At 40.6% G+C, this 22,220-nt stretch overlaps 1 protein-coding gene across 2 annotated transcripts in view; it reads left to right on the top strand.

Annotated features, from left to right (window-relative positions):
- The window catches only part of ITGA11 (integrin subunit alpha 11), a 191,793-nt gene extending 169,833 nt beyond the window's left edge, over nucleotides 1-21,960 (top strand). For both annotated transcript variants that reach the window (XM_073653470.1, XM_073653471.1), the window contains 6 exons: nucleotides 3,331-3,441; nucleotides 3,530-3,616; nucleotides 7,781-7,891; nucleotides 8,024-8,119; nucleotides 13,616-13,729; nucleotides 16,436-21,960. In XM_073653470.1, the coding sequence (XP_073509571.1) occupies nucleotides 3,331-3,441; nucleotides 3,530-3,616; nucleotides 7,781-7,891; nucleotides 8,024-8,119; nucleotides 13,616-13,729; nucleotides 16,436-16,495 (579 nt within the window). In that variant the 3' untranslated portion in view covers nucleotides 16,496-21,960. The remainder of the gene's footprint in view (nucleotides 1-3,330; nucleotides 3,442-3,529; nucleotides 3,617-7,780; nucleotides 7,892-8,023; nucleotides 8,120-13,615; nucleotides 13,730-16,435) is intronic.
- Nucleotides 21,961-22,220: the final 260 nt, after the last annotated feature.

Below are 22,220 nucleotides of genomic sequence, written 5' to 3'. Positions count from 1 at the left end.
CAGTCTCCAAACGTCACGTGTGTGGTTGGCACCAAAGATCTCGATCTTGGTCTCATCAGACCATAGAACCTTGAACCAGTCTGTCTCAGAGTCCTCCAAGTGATCATGAGCAAACTGTAGACGAGCCTTGACATGACGCTTTGAAAGTAAAGGTACCTTACGGGCTCGTCTGGAACGGAGACCATTGCGGTGGAGTACGTTACTTATGGTATTGACTGAAACCAATGTCCCCACTGCCATGAGATCTTCCCGGAGCTCCTTCCTTGTTGTCCTTTGGTTAGCCTTGACTCTTCGGACAAGCCTGGCCTCGGCACGGGAGGACACTTTCAAAGGCTGTCCAGGCCGTGGAAGGCTAACAGTAGTTCCATAAGCCTTCCACTTACGGATGATGCTCCGAACAGTGGAGCCAGGTAGGCCCAACTCCTTGGAAAGGGTTTTGTACCCCTTGCCAGCCTTGTGACCCTCCACGATCTTGTCTCTGATGGCCTTGGAATGCTCCTTTGTCTTTCCCATGTTGACCATGTCTGAGTGCTGTTCACAAGTTTGGGGAGGGTCTTAAATAGTCAGAAAAGGCTGGCAAAAGAGATCTTTAATCCACACATGTGAAGCTCATTATTCTTGGTGCCTGAACTACTTCTTAATACTTTTGGGGGACCAAACAGAATTCTTGTGGTTTGAGGGGTTGAATAATAAATGACACTCTGAATTAACTTTTAACGTTTTTAAAAAAAAACAAAAACAAAATTTGCTGCAGTGCATTTCCCACTTCCAGGCTGATCTACAGTACAAATGTCACAATGCCAAGTTAATTCCGCATGTGTCAACCAGCTAAATCTGCAGGGGGTTGAATACTACTTGTAGGCACTGTATATGTAGGTAGGACTAAACGTCCCCTACACGTACGTATAAATGAGCACTTGTGCAATATCTCCAAGAAATTTGATGGACACCCGTTATCGAAACATTACTCTGAGAAACATAGAGGCTCTATATAGGGAACTGTGGTAACTGGTTTACAGAAGGTTTACAAACAATGGCGTAAAGGTGATTATTTAAAACAAATGTCAAGAATTGAAAGCAAATGGATCTTTACTGTAGATACACTCAAACCAAAAGGACTCAACTCAGACATAGAACTATTTGCATTTAATGAGGATTAGATCCGACATTCAAGGAGTGACCATCCACAACAGCAATAAGCCACACATTATACTGGAACTTGCAGCATACTCCGCCCCTACTACTAACATTGGAGGAGTGCACATATATAGGGGACCCATTTCCATCCACAAACCAACCCTGAAGAAGAGAACCGTAGTTCTCGAAACGCGTTGGTTTTTGGTCTGTTCAGGCCCCCGTACCGGTATGAGTCGCGTGTGCCACCTCACGTGCACCTACGTCACGCAGGTCCTTCTGCTCCACTACCAGGCGCTCACCGCAGGTCCTATCCTACTTCCTGCACACCGCCGACGGAGGACCCTGAGAGCATTGTGGGATAACAGCTGGTCACCGGCCGGGACCCTGTTTTACGTCCCTGCTCTCCTACTACCCTGCCATTCACAACTTAGTATCCTGAACTTAAGAAGCAAGATCCACAAGACGAACCAATCCTGCGATGCCGAGGACTCTCCGCACTGGAACATTTCCAGATAAATCCACAACTGTAAGTGACAGAGCAGAGCTCTAATAGAGATTTTAGAACTATTCACTGCATCACATTGTACATGCACTGCATTAACAGCACTGGACCGGTGTATTGTTACCCACAGCACGCCAGTTACTGCTAGTATCCTAGTCCTAGGAGAGGTTGCAGCTAAGGTAATACCATGCTGATTGCCACACAAGGAGAGCATAATTACCACCGAAACAAGCTCTCCAGTTACCACCTCAAGCCCGCATAGCCCTGAATCTCTATATACACGCCCTACAGGTAACTGAACCCTTCTTTACATTGCTATCCATGCACTCAATTCTTGATTTACTTACCTATTTATGTACTTAACTGAGCCTAAACAAATAATTACTCTACTCAGTACCCTCCAGGCCATGCTCCTCATATGAGCTGTCCACAATCTGGGATTTACTACTACTTACCACGACTATCAAAATTGTCTCACGCTACGGATCCAACCCCGATTCACACCTAAACCAGGTAAACTGCACTCTTTTTTCGGCCATGTGGTGAGTAAACTCGCTCAATAACCCCTTTCTCCCCCTCTACTTTAATCCAAGAAACCACCTGGAGTATCCCCACAACGTTCAACTTCAATCAGCTCAAAAATCCACAGGCCTACTGCAAAAAGAATCCCGCATAGAGCTTCATTTTACCCTTCAGGAATTACTTTTTACAATTCTTATCTCCCTTTCCTTATTTTTAATGTGATACATATTTTAAAAATAAAAATAGCGTGTGAAATATACCTATATTTTCAATATTTATAGCAATCTAACCATCTTACTTTTACAATAAGGCCTAATCTTACTAGCACAAGACACACTTTCTAAAAACTAATAACTCTATGAAGCAGGAGGAGTGATATGAATTTACATCAGCTACATTGTTCCTCAAAAGCAGCAACTGGAACCTGAAGAAGAGTGAGTTTCTTATTTATTGCAGATTAACTGAGTGGCTAATTATATATTCAGGGGAAACAATGTGAATATTTTCTTTGTTTAGTGTATCACCAATGTACAGGAGAAGCGGAGAACACCTCAGGTGGGAGCAGTGAGAGGAGACATCCCACAGAGTGGGAAATCAATTTGAAGCTCTTGTTCCACCAACTGTGTAATGTCTGTGTCTCACCGTTCAGGGACATGATCTGATCATACCACATCTCCTGGGCAGGGGAGAACACAAAAGAGTATACAGACAGAACAGTAAAAGATCACAGCTCCTGGTTTCTGTGAGGTAAAACATTTCTCTGCCTGTTTTTAAACAATGTTTTACCTCACACAAAGAATCAGCTGTGATCCCCTGCTGTAATGTCTGTATAGTCTTTTGCGTCGTCCCCTGCTCAGGAGATGTGGTATGATCAGACCATGTTCCTGTATGATCAGACACAGCCAATACACAATACACAGGGGCACATTTATAAGATTATCTCAGCACAGGAACATTTTATTTTATTAACACATCCAATTATTGAAATTATTATTATTCCAAGATCTGTTGATAAAAATGTACTTTTTTCATGGGAAAAGTTTACTTTCCAGTATGGGGGGCACATGTCTGGAATATTTAGAGTAAATTACTGCTATCATACTGCTATGACAAGAAAGTATTCTCTTAACGGATAAAAAAAATCTAAACCTGAGTGCACTGCATTTTAGATCCAAAATTTGGGCTTCTTTCCGGAGGATGTCACCATTAGGATCACCATCCCAGTTGCGACCCGTGGTGGAAACCGCTTGCTTCTTTTACAAGAGCTAGTCAATGACCAGGTACAGAAGAGCTGCTAAACCTGAGAAGATTCCTGAGACAACACATCTAAATGTCTGCACATTATTAACCCTGTGTTTTCTGCTATAGGGGAATGAAGGCTGCACTGTCTGGGGTAATAGTACAGATTACAGAAGGAAGCCTTCTGAAGAGGACCTTACTCACGTGCCACAGCTGGTAATGTCTCCACCCGTTACACTATGTTCACAATTTTTGTTCTTTTTCAGCTTATACAATAAGAAAAGCTCCTGACACTGAATGTATCCATAATCCCATAGTCACCTGCAAGAGGGAATATGATATAATATATAAATATAGTGGCATACCTGCTAGTATGGGTGGGTCTCCAAAAAATTATAATGTGCTGTATACCTTTTTAACCCTTTAATGCTCATTGACAGTAAATTCCACTTCAGGACATATGTTCATACATATGTTTATACATACAGTACAGACCAAAAGTTTGGACACACCTTCTCATTTAAAGATTTTTCTGTATTTTCATGTCTATGAAAATTGTACATTCACACTGAAGGCATCAAAACTATGAATTAACACATGTGGAATTATATACTTAACAAAAAAGTGTGAAACAACTGAAAATAAGTCTTATAGTCTAGGTTCTTCAAAGTAGCCACCTTTTGCTTTGATGACTGCTTTGCACACTCTTGGCATTCTCTTGATGAGCTTCAAGAGGTAGTCACCGGAAATGGTTTTCACTTCACAGGTGTGCCCTGTCAGGTTTAATAAGTGGGATTTCTTGCCTTATAAATGGGGTTGGGACCATCAGTTGTGTTGTGCAGAAGTCAGGTGGATACACAGCTGATAGTCCTACTGAATAGACTGTTAGAATTTGTATTATGGCAAGAAAAAAAGCAGCTAAGTAAAGAAAAACGAGTGGCCATCATTACTTTAAGAAATGAAGGTCAGTCAGTCCGAAAAATTGGGCAAACTTTGAAAGGGTCCCCAAGTAAAGTTGCAAAAACCATCAAGCGCTACAAAGAAACTGGCTCACATGAGGACCGCCCCAGGAAAGGAAGACCAAGAGTCACCTCTGCTTCTGAGGATAAGTTTATCCGAGTCACCAGCCTCTAAAATCGCAGGTTAACAGCAGCTCAGATTAGACACCAGGTCAATGCCACACAGAGTTCTAGCAGCAGACACATCTCTACAACAACTGTTAAGAGGAGACTTTGTGCAGCAGGCCTTCATGGTAAAATAGCTGCTAGGAAACCACTGCTAAGGACAGGCAACAAGCAGAAGAGACAAGTTTGGGCTAAAGAACACAAGGAATGGACATTAGACCAGTGGAAATCTGTGCTTTGGTCTGATGAGTCCAAATTTGAGATCTTTGGTTCCAACCACCGTGTTTTTGTGCGACGCATAAAAGGTGAACGGATGGACTCTACATGCCTGGTTCCCACCGTGAAGCATAGTTACATAGTTACATAGTTACATAGTTAGTAAAGCCGAATAAAGACTTGCGTCCATCAAGTTCGACCTGTTAGTTCTGTAATTGCTAAAGTTGATCCAGAGGAGGGCAAAAACCCCAAATGATTTGGCCAATCTTCACCTGAGGAAAAATTCCCTCCCGACTCTGAAACCAGCAGTCAGAATAAATCCCTGTATCAACCTACTATTTTATTCTATTTTTAAGTATATGCAGAAATCTGCCTGGTATCTAGAAATGCATCCAGTCCCCGCTTGAACTGGTTTAGTGAATCCGACATTACCGTCTCCTCACTCAGTGAATTCCATATTCTCACTGCTCTTACCATAAAGAACCCCTTCCTATGCTGGTGCTGAAACCTTTTCTCTTCCAGTCTTAGTGAATGCCCTCTTGTTACCGTAATATCCCTCCTTTTGAACAAATCCCGGGCAAGGTCTCTATACTGTCCCCTAACATATTTGTACACACTTATTATGTCCCCCCTCAACCTTCTTTTTTCCAGGCTGAATAGTCCTAGTTTTGCAAGCCTCTCTGGGTATTGCAGTCCCTCCATTCCCCTTATTAATTTTGTTGCCCTCCTTTGTACCTTTTCAAGCTCGTTTATATCCTTTCTATATATTGGGGCCCATAACTGAGCACAGTATTCCAAGTGTGGTCTGACCAGTGCTTTGTACAGTGGAAGAACAATGTTCTCATCCTTTACAGCTATACCTCTTCTGATACATCCCATTACCCTGTTTGCCCTTACAGCAGCGGCCTGACTTTGGGCACTCCAATTTAGTTTGCTATCAATCAAGATGCCCAAGTCCTTCTCCATCTCTGAATTCCCCAATGATTTCCCATTCAGTGAGTACTGGTGACTTCCATTTTTCCTTCCCATATGTATGACCTTACATTTCTCCTCGTTAAACCTCATTTGCCATTTAATGCTCCACCTACCCAGCTTATCCAAATCCCTCTGTAGGTCTTCACTATCCTCTTTTGTATTAATTGTTTTACATAACTTTGTGTCATCTGCAAATATTGATATTTTACTATTTATCCCGTTGACTATGTCGTTAATAAAGATATTAAATAACATTGGGCCTAGTACAGACCCCTGTGGTACCCCACTAGTGACGCTTACCCAATCTGAGTATATTCCATTTATAACCACCCTCTGCCTTCTATCCTTTAGCCAGTTAGCTAGCCACTTGCAGACATTTTCGCCCAGCCCCATCATTCTCATTTTGTATACCAACCTATTATGTGGCACGCTATCGAACGCTTTTGAGAAGTCGAGATACACGACATCCACTGGTTCCCCTTGATCTACTCGAGAGCTAACCTCCTCGTAGAAGTCAATCAGGTTTGTTTGGCAGGAGCGATTCCTCAGCATGGATGAGGAGGTGTGATGGTGTGGGGGTGCTTTGCTGGTGACACTGTTGGGGATTTATTAAAAATTGAAGGCATACTGAACCAGCATGGCTACCACAGCATCTTGCAGGGGCATGCTATTCCATCCAGTTTGCGTTTAGTTGGACCATCATTTATTTTTCAACAGGACAATGACCCCAAACACACCTCCAGGCTGAGTAAGGATGGACCTGGCCTCCACAGTCACCAGACCTGAACCCAATCGAGATGGTTTGGGGTGAGCTGGACCGCAGAGTGAAGGCAAAAGAGCCAACAAGTGCTAAGCATCTCTGGGAACTCCTTCAAGATTGTTGGAAGACCATTTCCGGTGACTACCTCTTGAAGCTCATCAAGAGAATGCCAAGAGTGTGCAAAGCAGTCATCATAGCAAAAGGTGGCTACTTTGAAGAACCTAGAATATAAGACATATTTATTGGTGTTAACATGCGATTTGTGAGGCTGGTGACTCGGATAAACTTATCCTCAGAAGCAGAGGTGACTCTTGGTCTTCCTTTCCTGGGGCGGTCCTCATGTGAGCCAGTTTCTTTGTAGCGCTTGGCGGTTTTTGCAACTGCACTTGGGGACACTTTCAAAGTTTGCCCAATTTTTCGCACTGACTGACCTTCATTTCTTAAAGTAATGATGGCCACTCGTTTTTCTTTACTTAGAATTTGTATTATGGCAAGAAAAAAGCAGCTAACAGTCTATTCAGTAGGACTATCAGCTGTGTATCCACCAGACTTCTGCACAACACAACTGATGGTCCCAACCCCATTTATAAGGCAAGAAATCCCACTTATTAAACCTGACAGGGCACACCTGTGAAGTGAAAACCATTTCCGGTGATTACCTCTTGAAGCTTATCAAGAGAATGCCAAGAGTTTGCAAAGCAGTCATCAAAGTAAAAGGTGGCTACTTTGAAGAACCTAGAATATAAGACATATTTTCAGTTGATTCACACTTTTTTGTTAAGTATATAATTCCACATGTGTTAATTCATAGTTTTGATGCCTTCAGTGTGAATGTACAATTTTCATAGTCATGAAAATACAGAAAAATCTTTAAATTAGAAGGTGTGTTCAAACTTTTGGTCTGTACTGTATATCCCAGGTTTTTCTCTCCAACTGAGAAAAATGGTCCGAATGTCCCAACGATATAACATAGCATGTTGTTTGGTCAATCCTATTTTCTTTGGGTTTTATATGTGGATACACTGCCTTACTGACCATATGATGTGTCCTAGACAAAATACTGAAGTTACTGCTATATTAAACACAACAACTATTGAAGTCTATGGGGTCTATTGTTCCACTTTATGTCTCCAATTTCATGCAAAGAGAAACATATTTATTTTTTCTGTCCTATTCTACATTGCACAAAGCCCCGTCATGCTCCATTGGATGACGTATAGGGCTGGTTGGATGCATTCTGCGCATGCTGCCTGCCTTTTCATTAGCCTTTAGCAAATATGAGCGGTCAGTTTGTGTCTTTTTCAGAATCACACTAACTCAGATGTGGTGTCCATTGAGTGCACTATGGATCTTGCTTCCAATCAGGAGGGAACACTCACTCTTCATGGGTATCTGTGGAGAAGATCTTTCAAAGTGGTAAGAACCAGCAGCTGGTGAGATTGAGGTTTGGGAGCTACGATTGGGTTGGATCAAAATTACATATGACAAACCATAGGGGAAAAAAATGAAGATTGACTTTTCTGAATGGTAATAACATTTCTTTTACAGATGAATTTTCGCTCTGTCAGTCTGGTTAGTTTTGCTGCCTTACAACGAAAGTTCCACAGTCCTTTTATCTTTCGGGAGGAGGAGCCGAGCCGCCAGGTGATCATTTACATTATAGATTGCTGGTATAAGTCCTGTGATCGGACTTATGGGGTTTTCACATGTTTTTGTTATGACTTCATTAAGTCACTTATATGTATTGTTCACACTAATCTTTTGTATGCTTCTTTGCTGCTTATGCTTTACATATAAAGGGAATATGACAGAATCCAGTGGATATATTTAATTGATATGTATTATTTGTGTTTGGGCACTTTCTTTCCAAATAAAGCTCATTACTAATCTACAGTTTCTTGTGTAGAGCGAGTAACAGGCCATAGTATACACCAAGTCCAGACTATACCCGGGGTTAAAGCAGCCTAGGCTTGATTATAGTCTGGGTATATTATGGCCTAGGCCATTTCATACCCCCTCAGGCCTGATTATACCTCCTTTAATATCAGCAGCGATGAGTGATATACACAAGAATTACTTAATTTTTCAACATCTTATTGGGGGCTCAGATTTGTCAGGTAAATTATGTGAGAAGATAGCTGACTTAAATCTTAAAGTTCTGAGCACATAGACTTTTATTACTTGAACCAGAAAAACTTCAATTAGTAAAATTATTATACTTACACAAAGATATAATGAGGTAAACAATCCTACCGCACTTCTTAGTAGTTACACATTAAAAGCAGCTGTGTGTCTGAGTATGATGGAAAGAGATCTGCACACTTTTCAACCAATCAGAGACCGGGTGAGAAAACTAGTGAAGTGATAAGTTACAACTGCATTCTAAGGTAAAAGCACTTATCTTAATGGACAACAGTGTAATCTCGGATGTAAGGACTGTTGTCAGTTACCAGTTACATTGTATTGTAAGATTAATCTTCATCATGTGATTAACAACACAAATACCTTCCCACTACGTGTAAGTCAGTTTTAAGTTATTAAAAAATGGCATCTAAAATCTCATTTACAAGGGCTCATAAAATAGAGAGGTACAGTTGAAACCAGAAGTTTACATACACTATATAAAAAGACACATATGCATGTTTTTCTCAATATCTGACAAGAAATCAGAATAAACCTTTCCCATTTTAGGTCAATTAGGATTACCATAATTTTTAATATTTGCCAAATGCCAGAATAATGAGAGAGAGAAAATGTTTTAAGGCATTTTTATTACTTGCTGCAAAGTCAAAAGTTTACATACACTAAGATTACTATGCCTTTAAAGAATTCTGGACTGTCCATATGACGATGTCATGTGTTTAGAAGCTTCTGATAGGTTATTTGGCAACATCTGAGTTAATTAGAGACACACCTGTGGATGTATTTTAATGCACACCTGAAACACACTGCTACTTTGTGAAGCATCATGGGAAAGTTTAAAGAAATCAGCCAAGATATCAGGAAGAGAATTGTGGACCTGCACAAGTCTGGCTCATCCTTGCGTCTAATTTCAAGATACCTGAAGGTGCATCGTTCATCTGTACAAACAATTATACACAAGTACAAACAAGATGGGAATGTCAAGCCATCATACCGCTCAGGAAGGAGACGGGTTCTGTGTCCCAGAGATGAACGTGCTTTGGTCCGACATGTGCATATCAACCCAAGGACAAAAGCAAAAGACGTTGTGAAGATGATGGCAGAAGCTGGTAAGATTGTGTCAATATCCACCGTGAAACTAGTACTGTATCAACATGGGCTGAAAGGCCACTCTGCCAGAAGGGAGGCATTACTCCAAAAGAAACATAAAAAAGCCAGATTAATGTTTGCAAATGCACACAGGAACAAAAGACCTTCACTTTTGGAGACATGTCCTGTGGTCTGATAAAACTAAAATTGAACTTTTCGGGCATAATGACCATTGTTATGCTTGGGGGAAAAAGGGAGAAGCTTGAAAGCCTAAGAACACCATCCCAATTGTGAAACACGGGGGTGGCAGCATCATATTGTGGGGTTGTCTTGCTGGGACTGGTGCACTTCACAAAATAGATGGCATCATGAGAAAAGATGATTATGCGGCAATACTGAAGCAACATCTCAAGATATCAGCCAAGAAGTTAAAGCTTGGGCGGAAATGAGTCTTTCAAATGAACAATGACCTGAAGCATGCTGCTAAAATGGTAACAAAGTGGCTTAAAGCGCACCTGTCAGCAGGATTTTGCTTAGTAAACCACATACACTGTCAGGTGGGCGCCGTTATGCTGAGTAAAATGATACCTTTGTTGATTAAATCCGTCCAGCTGTTCTTTTATAATCTTTACTTTAATTTCTGACATAATGATATTCATGTGCTCTGGTGCTCTCATTATGTATTCATGTATTCCTATCTCTGCCTTGTGACAGGTCACTGTGCTTTCAGTGACCTGCCTACTATTTTACATACTGACTGTGTAATTTGTGTAACAAAGTGAAATTTACATTCCCCAAAATGGCCATGGTGGCCAGTGCATGCACAGTAGCATCTCTCGTTTGCCGAGAGATGCTACTGCGCACGCATGGGCGCCATTTTGCTTTTGGAAAAATAATTTAGGTGCAGCAATATGGCGTCGCGCATGCGCAGTAGCATCTCTCGGCAACCGAAAAACGCTACTGCGCAAGCGCGGAGGCCATATTGCTGCAGGCAAATTTCTTTTTCCTCTAGCAAAATGGCACCCGCGTGTGCACAATAGCATCTCTTGGCAAACGAGAGATGCTACTGTGCATGCACTGGCCACCATGGCCATTTTGGGGAATGTAAATTTCACTTTGTTACACAAATTACACAGTCAGTATGTAAAATAGTAGGCAGGTCACTGAAAGCACAGTGACCTGTCACAAGGCAGAGATAGGAATACATGAATACATAATGAGAGCACCAGAGCACATGAATATCATTATGTCAGAAATTAAAGTAAAGATTATAAAAGAACCGCTGGATGGATTTCATCAACAAAGGTATCATTTTACTCAGTATAACGGCGCCCACATGACAGTGTGTGTGATTTACTAAGCACAATCCTGCTGACAGGTGCGCTTTAAGGATAACAAAGTCAATGTTTTGGAGCGGCGATCACAAAGCCCTGATCTCAATCCTATTGAAAATTTATAGGCAAAGCTCAAAAGAAGGTGGGAGCAAGGCGACCTACAAACCTGGATCAGTTACACCAGTTTTGTTAGGAGGAATGGGCCCAAATTCTGTCCAACTATTGTGAGAAGCTTGTGGAAGGATATCCCAAACGTTTGACCCAAGTTATTCAGTTTAAGGGCAATGGTACCAAATACTAATGAAATGTATGTAAACTTTTGACTTTGCAGTAAATAATAAAAATGCCTTAAAACATTCTCTCTCTCTCATTATTCTGGCATTTGGCAAATATTAAAAATTATGGTAATCCTAAATTACCTAAAACGGGAAAGGTTTATTCTGATTTCATGTCAGATATTGAGAAAAACATGCATATGTGTCTTTTTATATAGTGTATGTAAACTTCTGGTTTCAACTGTATATTGTAGCCTTGAGGAGTATAGTTTGGTCTAGGCTATTTTACACCCCCTGGTATAGTTTGGCCTAGGACAGTTTATCCTCCGGGGTATACTCTGGCCTGGACCAAACTATACCCAGGTTTAATCTGGACAGGGGTTAATTTGGCCTGTTACACCGGTATAAAGCCATACAGAGCCACTGTGGCTCTATACAATAGAACGGTAGTCACTTGGGCTGAAGTATTGTGCCTCTATAGGACAACATATTATGGCTTATGTACAGTTGCATGTTAAAGTTTGGGCACCCCTGGTCAAAATTACTGTTATTGTGAAAAGTTAAGAAAGTTGAAGATGAAATGATCTCTAAAAGGCCTAAAGTTAAAAATTACATATTTCCTTTGTATTTTACGCTAAAATATATATATATTTTCATCTTTTACATTTTAAAAATTGCAAAACAGTGGCATATGGTGGTACAGCGGGACCCTATATACTTCTATAGGAGCCATATTATGGCAGAAGTTATATGAAGCAATAATATGGTTATGCACAAGATCCCTATTACTAGTCATAGTACAAAGAATAATTATTAAGGTGCTGGCCATAAAGGACAGTTGTAGTGACAATCATCATTATGTATAATACTAAAACAGTGTTTCCCAAAACTCCAGCCCTCATGGTCCCCCAACACGTCATATTTTCAGGATTTCCTTAGTATTGCATTGGTGATGGAATTATCAAGGCATCAGAATACTAAGGAAATCCTGAAAACCTGTGTTGGGGAATCTCCTAAAAATTGGAGATTGGGAACACTGTCTGTACTAAAACAATAGATTGAAGACAGATAAGCAAATCGATTTGCAGGAGCCTGGGTCAGCAGCCAGGTCAGTATTCTGTGGCTACTGGTAAGGAGTAGGGTTGAGCGGACCTGTGGAAGTTTGGGTTCTGGTACTCGACCCAAACTTTATTCCAAAGTTTGGTTCTGGTAGCAGAACTGTACCCAAACTTGAACCAGAACCTGAACCCCATTGAAAACAATGGACACCCAAACTGGGTAAGAAAAAATTCTCTCTCTCTGCAACGAACTCCCCCCGGAACGCCGAACATTGCAACGGACTTCTGGGGAAAGGCTGTTTTCAGCGTTTAGCTCAGAACACTGACTGTCCAGTACGAACGCCGAAATTTTAAGTTCAGGTTCACTCATCTCTAGTAAGGAGCCCTGAGAGCCACCTCCTGCCTGTCAGCATCCACGGCTCTTCTCTTGATTAGCTGGCCTGGCACCACATTGTTGTGACGTGACGCACACACAACATCACGTAAGGCCAACTAATCAAGAGAAGAGCCGTCCGTGGATGCCGGCAGGCAATAGGTGGTTATCAGGGATCCCATCCAGCAGCCACAGTGAACTGACCTTGCCGTTGGACCAGGCTCCTGCAAATAGATATGCTCATCTCTAATATAAGATAATTGGAGCCTTGCTGGGGTCATTAGTGAGTAAATCCTACACCGATACCTTCCTACAACAAGAGAAAATGTCTCACAATAAAGACCCATCATTGCAGGTCTTTGTATGACCCTTTAATGGCCAGCTTTACCATAGTGAAACATCTATGAAAGTTGTCTACAAAACTGTTGTCGTTTTGTACTTTGGTTGACAAGGATTTGTGAAAGTATACAGCAGTGAAATTCGTAAGTATGCTGTTATTATGGGTGCAAAAAACAGGATCCTTTTACTTTTTAATTTGATTTAACTTTTTTTTTTATTTTATTTCAATTTTAAATCAGCAGAATATGTCTAAATGTCCAATGTACTTAGTTCAGTCACGCTGCTCAATTGTAGGGACATCCATATTCCATATATCATTATATAGAGAAATCTGACTTTGGCATGTAGTATGAAAAACGCCATAGTAGACGGAATTACTAAGAAAAACACAGGATCTTACTGCCCCCTACTGGAGAATACATCCAGATACCTTGTGTTGTTACTTTAGAGCTTCCATGTGATGCTTAGAAATGTGCTAATGTTCCCTCGCTTGCACTGACCTGAAAATACATCATTGATTTTTTTTTTAGATCACCTTTGAAATTTCCAAGCAGGAAGAGTGGGAGGTTCCAATATGGATCATAGTCAGCAGTACTATAGGTGGGCTCCTGCTGCTGGCGCTCCTAGTCCTGGCTCTGTGGAAGGTAAACCAATCTGTTATCCTATATGAAGTTATAGGTTTTACCTTTAATCCATAGCCACATCTGTGTATTACAAACTCTATAAGAACATAAAATAATGCTATTTATAAATTTCAACTATTTTATTTTGGGCTTTTTAATTGATTTAATGCTAACAACAAGCAATGGGTAAAAGGGTAAGGCCTGCACACTTAGTATTAAATTAACATGCTGATGCACATACATTGTGGCCAAAATACAAAATAAATATACAAACTCTATATAACAGCACTCTGCAATTAAAGAATACTTTTCATGAAATCCATTATAGCTACAAACGTAAAGAACATAAAACTGTTATAGTTTTGATCAAAATTGTACAGTATTATCCCACCCATCTGCACCAAAGTGACCCCATTTCAGATGGGACTCTAAATTCTACAGATTCACCTCTCCATGTGCCTGGGCATCAAATGAGCTTTACTCTAATTAAAATTGAGGGTCCCATCAGAAATGAGGTCACCTTGTCGCTTGTAAATGGCTAATACAATTTTGATCAAAACAGTAATGAGATTTTGTATGTGTGTAGCGAAAGTGTTATTTATATATTAATTAATTGCAGAATGCTGTTTAATAGTGTTTCTGTATATACCTGTATAGTGGCCACAGTGTACGTGCATCCGCTTATTAGTTTAATACTGCTGGAGTGTTGACCTTTACTTTTTGCATTGTGCATTGCGGGATGTGACCACCTCCTGGGCCATGCACCCTATTTCCCATCTTTCCCAGACTGTTTTTTAAGTATGGTAAAGCTATTCCCTGTTCTGTTCATCCTCAGTTCCTTTCAGGCATAGGCACATGGAAAGGTGAGTCTGTAGAATTTAGGGTCCCATCAGAATCAGGTCACCTTGTCACTGGTGAATGACTTAAAACATTTTGATCAAAGCTGTAAACTGCATACCTCAAGGTTTTTTTTTTTTTGGTGTATGGCAATAGTGTAAGGCTATGTGCCCACGATGCGGAAATGCTCCGGATTTTTCCTGAGCGTTTCTGCATCTCCCTGGCAGAAAAAAACGCATGCGGATTGTACATGCGGATTGTACATGCGGATTGTACATGCGTTTTTTCAGCCAGGGACAAGCGTTTGTAACACGTTCTTCACATGTGATTTCGCATGCAGGTTGTCAAGCGCTTTCCAAGCGATTTTAGCATCACTTGGAAAAGTGCTTGACAACTTGCTCACACTATATAAATCCATGCAACCGGCATGGATTTTATATAGTGTGACCAAGTTAGTTAAAAAAAAATAAAAATGTTAAAAAATAAAAAAACAACATTATACTCACCTTCCGATGGCCCCCGGTCTCCTTCTCCAGTCTCCCCGGTACCTCGCAATGGTCCAAAAGGACCTTCCATGACGTCATTTAGTCATGTGACAGGTCACGCGACTGCTGACGTCGGCGGTCACGTGACCTGTCACATGACTAAATGGCGCCATGGAAGGTCCTTTTAGACCATCACGAGCCACCGGGGAGCCAGGACGCATCGCTAAGGAGACCAGGGGCCATCAGAAGGTGAGTATAATGTTTATTTTTTATTTTAAAATCTTTTTTTTTTACAGGTACTATGGTACCCGGGTCTGGATGAGAGTCTCCTCTTCTCCAGACCCAGGTACCATCCGCACATTGAATCGCTTAATAGCCGCATGTACACATGTAGTCATGAGGATATTAAGTGATTCATTGTAAGTCAATGGTGGCAAAAATGCCGCGCTTATGCAAAATAATTGGTAGTGCTGCGGATTTTTCCGCAGCGGAAATTTCCGCAGCATGTGCACAGCACATGCGGATTATCATTGGGGAACATGGCAGGCCTTCTACCAAGCGTTTTTTTAAGCGTTTCTGCAGCGGAATTGCCGCTGCAGAAATGCTTAAAAAACGCATAGTGGGCACACAGAATTCATGGATTAATTAATTGTGGAGCGTTCTAAATTCTACAGATTCATCTCTCCATGTGACCGAGTATCAAATGAACAACAGGATCCCCATATGCTTTACTCTAATTAAAATTGAGCGTCCCATCAGAAATTAGGTGACCTTATCGCTTTGTATATACAGTATAATTATGTAGATATTGTTCTCCTATCCCCCTCAACACTTGTGTTTTTTTTTTATTTGGTTTTAGTGCATGAGATGGGCATATGTATACAAACAATGGCTTTCATCTGTAGGAAAATATGTTTTAGACAAGTTTATCTTTAGCAGGGTAGACAAGGTTGTGAATTGCATTTTGCATTCAATGATTATAGTTGGAAGAAGCATGGAGGGTCCCCTGTATTGGAATAGAAAAATGATTGAAGGGGTTGTCCTATCCAAATCGATAAGTCTGCAGACACTCTGTGTGACTGCAGACTTATGAATCTCTCCAGGGCATGCACTGTGCTCTGCGAGGATTCGCTGGTTTCTGAGCCGGTACTGGAGGGTATGTATGTGTTATACTTACTCCTGGCCAGTGGGCACGGCCTCGCTCCCATACACTTGTATTGAGCCAAGGCCTTGGATGCTGACGTGCCCCGGGGATTGTCCATCACCATTTAGCAGAAAGGTGTCGATAAGCTTTGGTTAAGTGATAGAACTCTATGCAACAGAAGCTGATAGCCCTAGTCTCCTAGATTATACATCATTAGTATTTATCGTTTGGTCACGTATAACTTTCTTTTTTCCAATGCAGCTGGGATTCTTTAAACGTAGCCACCATGAGAGAGAGGAAGAAGATAAAGTTTTGGAATGAAATTGCAACAGCAGAATAAGACTCTTGGCCCACAACCTGTGCCACTACATATATGTACCAACCAAAGGGGCCCAGAGGGAGAAGCTGTCTGCAACGCTGAGAGCTCGAAACAAATGGACAGATGCAATTATCTCAGAAAGGCCGACTTGCACAGGGCTGAAGACGGGATGGTAACTTGAACATTACCACCAGATGCTGCCTCAGGGAGTAGGGTGAACGGCTCCTGCTTCCTCTTTGGCCTCTATATTTATTTCTTTCTGACCTGAAATTCAAGGAACTTACAGCCAAAGTCTGAACTTGCGTATTCTGACAGGTTCTGCTCAGGGATTAACCTACCAGTCACTACCAAAAGGTGGAGACCACTGCCTGTTTCCCTGGAAGTCACTGTCTATACCTGAAATTACTATCATTATTACTCTCATTTTCTAGTTTTGTTTTTGTTTCTGTTAAAAGACCACTGCAACATGGCCGGGGAGCAGGGGATGAGAAAATGCAGTAATTTTCCTGATACAATGACAGAAAGTAGGATGAAAATGAATGTTAAGATAACAATAGAGCCATAGTTTACAATCATGCACTGATCATCTTCTTTAGTAACTCGTAGAAAATAACTGTTTCATACTATAGTTGACGACAATGTTCACAATCGCAAAACTGGACTACTTATATATTATAAAAATTGGTGCCATTTTATAACTTGCAGAAATTATAGTCACTGGGCTTCATGTTTAAAACTACAGCAGTCAGATATTGGAGCAGATTTCCGTAGAAATGTATCATATTCCAGATATCATTTTTCCAGTGCAGGTTGGAAAATGAAAAGCAATATCTATATGGATGCAGTAAGCATCAGATTCATAATGTGCATCAATACTTCCTATTCTTAAGATAGCAGGAGGTTCAGCCACAAGGCCAGCGGCGGCATGTGAGCACACGTTAAGGCTAACTTCACACAATGTTTTTTGAGGAGGTTTTTTTTTGGAGCAGATTCGATCCGACATCCTCCTCAACAACCACCTCAAAAATTCTAGAAAAATTTTGTAATGTTTGTAACAACTTTGCTGTTCATATGAGGAGTTTCTTGATCTCTCTTTTCCCTAAAAAGGTTTTAAAAACTGCCTGGTTTATCGAAAATGTGTATCTCACTTAATTGAAGCTGATCCTGAAGGAAACCTCTCCAAACCAACGCTGTCCAATCAAAAGGGTGTTTCAGGACAAAACTATTCTAAGGATATGTGTACACTGCTTCTTTTTCAGGTGGATTGTGCCTGAAGAAGCACCACAAAAGTGCCCCATAAAATGAACAAAACAACATTGCTGTGCACATGTTCTATCTTGTGTCACTTTTTTTAAACTGCTTCAGGATTCGTAAACCCTGAAGTGGTTAAAAGAAGTGACCTACTCATTCTACAGCATGCTCATTATTCAAAACCGTATGGAGTGAAAGAGCAACAGCAAATCCGCCAGCAAAGCCACCTATGAAAAACAACCACCGTCATACCCTCAGGGTATGTGCACATGGAGACTTTGTGCTAAATTTTCAGAGCAGAACCAAAGCAGAATCTCTATGTTTTTGGGAAATTTTCAGATTTTGAAAGTTTCTGCTCAGTGTCCACTCCAAAACTTCCTAAAAAAAAGTATAGACGGCATCTTTTTCAGGCGGATTCAGCCCAGAATATACCTGAAAAAGAGTGGCAAAAGCTTCCCATAAAATGATTATTTTATATAGTAATGTCAAAAGGACATTACTATTCACAGGTTCCATTCTTATGTCATGTCTTTTAACTGCTTAAAGGTTCAGAAACCCTGAAGAGGTTAAAAGAAGTGACCTGTCCATTTTTCGGGCAGGTTCTGCTAGGAAGTCACCCACTCTCTATACTTGAAACTATAGAAAGAAAAACATTGGCAGAGGAGCCGCCACGAAAACATCTGAACAGATGCCGGCGAAGCCGCTTCAAGAAAACGACCTCTGGCAATTCCCTTTACTTTAAAAAACCCGGTGGGTTTGCCACTGTCTAAGAAATGCTGTGTACATGCCCTAAAACTATTCGACACCGCTTCAGAGAAAAAAAGTTCCCCCACAAAACTCCTCAAAAAAAGTTTCCTGAAGCTTTTTTCTTCTTGAAAAACTCGTAATTTTTGACCCCCTCAATATGATGTACAATAAAAATTATATTGTGGTACCGTGTTATCCAAAAAAATCGATGTAAATACTTTTATGACACAAAAAGACAAAAGTATTTTAGGAGTGATACCTTTATATACACTAACCACCTCAACGCTAGACTGGAGTGATTTTCTAAGGAATTCAAAATCACTTCAGGAAACTTTTTTTTTTTGTGGAGTTTTTGGAGGAGTTATTCTTTTCCTTAAGTGGTTTAGAAGAGTTTTGGAAGGTTTTTTTTGCAGGCTATTGATCTGATAACACCTAGCTTGGTCAGGATTTGCTTCAAAGAAGTGACATGCACTTTTTTCGCCACAAGACATTTTTCAAAATGGCTTTAGAAAAAAACTCTCAAAAAACTCCTACCATGGACAGCATAGAAATACATTTTTCAAAGCATCTTTTAACTAATTTTTAACAAGGATTTTGTAGCAAATTCGCCCAATAAAGTCCTATAAAAGTTCTATGTGAACATAGCTTAAGTCCTTCTAATCTACCAAATGTTTTAGACCTTGTATCATAAATGATTTTGTTAAAAGGATAATTGACAATACTTTTTGTTCACATTTTTGCATTTAAAAGTATTGCACAAAATTAGAAAAAAAAGGCCAGGTTGTGTGTGGTATTGAAGCTCTGCCCCATTTAATCAGTGGTGGGTCCAGTTCTGGATGAAGGCAGCCATGTTTTCTAATTCTATTCAATCTTTTCAAATGGTTCATCTAAAGATTTCTTTGATGTGTTGGTGATAAATCTGTAATTTGTTCAAAATGAGAAAAAAATACTTAATACTTTTATTTTTAGTTGCAGTATTTTTAGGTGAAACCTGTAACCAGGCGTCAATTACATTAGGACCTGTCTAGGCTGATAAATGGGCTCAATAGCATCCACTAATGCATCTTCAATACATACATCGAAGGTATACAGTATGTATTCCATGAGCCACTGCATGGTATCTCCATATGGCACCATATTATGTAGATGTTTCCCATAAAAACATTGCCCCTTAATACAGTGTCCGGTGGAGCACACCAGTTTTTGGGGGGATTAAAGTGTAGGTACTTTATAGAAGTAGAGTTCTGTTGGTGTTGTATTATGGCTCTGTCCAAGAAAAGGCTTGTACAGAACCATGAAATGGTCATGTGTGTATGAGGCTTTCATGGTCTGAGTACAGATGGTAACGTCCAGACCAGCCATGGGTCACCTAATCCGAATTCAGTAGCCTAATAGGCTGTTGAGTTCAGTTCAGGAGACCTATGGCCGGGCTAGACATCGCGGTTCGCACTCGGTCAATGAATGTTAGATGTGTGAAAGCGGCCATAGAAAGTAGAAATATTGCACAATAGGACGACACTTTTAAGAAGTACAATAGCACCCATTAGTTCAGCATTATTAGCACATACAGGGCCATACAGCCGGGTTCTCCTTCCTATTAATGTGATCCATCCATCACCATTTTGGCAATTATTAAATATAGTAATAAAAACTTTTACAACATAAAGACAGAAATTAAATTGAGGTTCATATAGTGACAGGTTTCCTTTAAAATATTATCTCTTCTCAAACGCAGGGTGGTTGAAAACACAACCAATAACTAAAAGGTGCATTTACAATGAAAAATTATCGTAAACCAGAACACTGGTTCACAATAATCATAATCAGACTGCAAGATCAACTGACGAACAAGCAAAATGCAAATCATTGGGAGCAATGATCTTTTGTGCAGCACAACAGACAATTGTTCTCGGCAGCACATCACTGTGTAAACAGGACCTGTGCTGCCGAGGACAATGGCAGCCTAAGTTCACTGAGTAATCTACTACAGTCCATTGAGTTCTCATCATTTACCGCAGTCTGCCATTGTGAACAGGCAAATAAACTACCGGCGACTGGTAGATATCCATCAGTGATGGTTTAGTGCCGCCGGTCGGTCTGTATAAACGAACCTTTAGTCATGATATAAGCTGCTCACAGAAGAAATTATTTCACTAAGGCTTTGAGTGATTTTTATCATCAATAATTTTTAGGACCTCCAAGAGAATAATTGGATCTGACCAACAGAGATTTGTCACATTAACCAGAACTGTATATTCATATGTGGTGGAAAAATACATTTGTGGCTATGAAAATGTACAATACTTGTGAGGAAAGTTTTTCTTGAGAAAAATCGTTCACATTGTGGAGATTATCTTTTTTTATTAATGCTTCATTCCTATAGTCATATTGTATAATGCCCAAATCATTACATCTACAGCCTGCTTAAAGGGGATCTGTCAGCTGTTTTTTGCTATGTAATCTGAGGAAAGCATGAGGTAGTGGTTAAAACACAGAATTCAAGGATGTGGCACATGTCAAGCTGTGTGCCTTTGTTTAATTACACTAAAAATTTTATCACCTGGTGATTAGCATTGTCTGGACTACAGCTGCACCAGCATGCTAGTCTGACTCCGCCCCCTCCTGTGATAAGCAGCTCACTGTCTATAGACAATGTACATACAGACCCTGGTGTGGGCAGGGAAAGCTTTCTGAGCTCTGTTACATGCTGCATCTAAAAACTCTGATTGTGTCACTCACAACGGCTACACCCAGTAAACTAAGTGATACATCGACAGATTCAGCTTTTCTTTGCCTACATTATGCTGCTCTTAGATGAGGTAGCAAAAACCTGCTGACAGATTCCCTTTAAAGGGAACCTGTCATCTTTTCTGTCTCTAACTGGCACTACAGAGGTATGGCTGTAGATTTCTCTAATGTGCCATACTAGAGCTGCAGTATTTGAAGAATGTAGCTTTATTCTGCAGCATCGTATACGCCAATGAGGCAGGACTAGTCCGGCCGGATATCTCACCCTGGTGGGACACCTTCCTATCATGATTGACAGCCTGCATACAATACTCATTATGGTAGGACCGCTATGTCTTGTTGGGGGCAGTAAAGGGACATGACAGGTTCCATGTAAGGAAAGATGATCTGGACATCAATAATTTCTGTACAATTAGAGCTTAAATATTGGTTCACTGGGAGTTGCCAACAAAACCCTGTCATAGTGCATGATTGTATACCAGGCGGCGTATACTGGATACAGTCACCAGTCCTCGGAACAGACGCATGATGAAGAGTGGGACGGATGGATGGCATCGCTTATGTCAGTGTTGTAATACAGTGGTACCACTACAAAGACAATCAGGCCTCTCTTTCTATGACTGCTAGTTACCTGTTCTGGTGATGCAGAATGTGGTACGACACATGTTCTTTTGTATTTTGTGCTATTTAAAAAAAAAAAAGATTAAATACTATTTAAAAACGTGTTCTCTATAACATTTATTACTCCAAGATAAACTACACTAAAGTGTGTGTGGTTGCATATGTAGCCTTGCAAGCAGTTGGCTTTGCAGTAAGGCTATGTGCCCACGTTGCATTTATGAAGCAGAAAATTTCTGCTGCATAAATGCAAGTCCTCTCCCGGAAAAACGCATGCGGAATTCCGCACGCGTTTATCGCGCATTTTTCACGCGTTTATCACGCGTTTTCCACATGCGGAATTGCCTTGCGTTTTTTATGCAT

The sequence above is a fragment of the Phyllobates terribilis genome, unplaced genomic scaffold (assembly GCF_046119375.1).
Source record: "Phyllobates terribilis strain yellow unplaced genomic scaffold, ASM4611937v1 Scaffold_11__3_contigs__length_659146591, whole genome shotgun sequence".
NCBI classification, from domain to species: domain Eukaryota; kingdom Metazoa; phylum Chordata; class Amphibia; order Anura; family Dendrobatidae; genus Phyllobates; species Phyllobates terribilis.
This window is presented reverse-complemented; position numbering and strand designations above follow the sequence as displayed.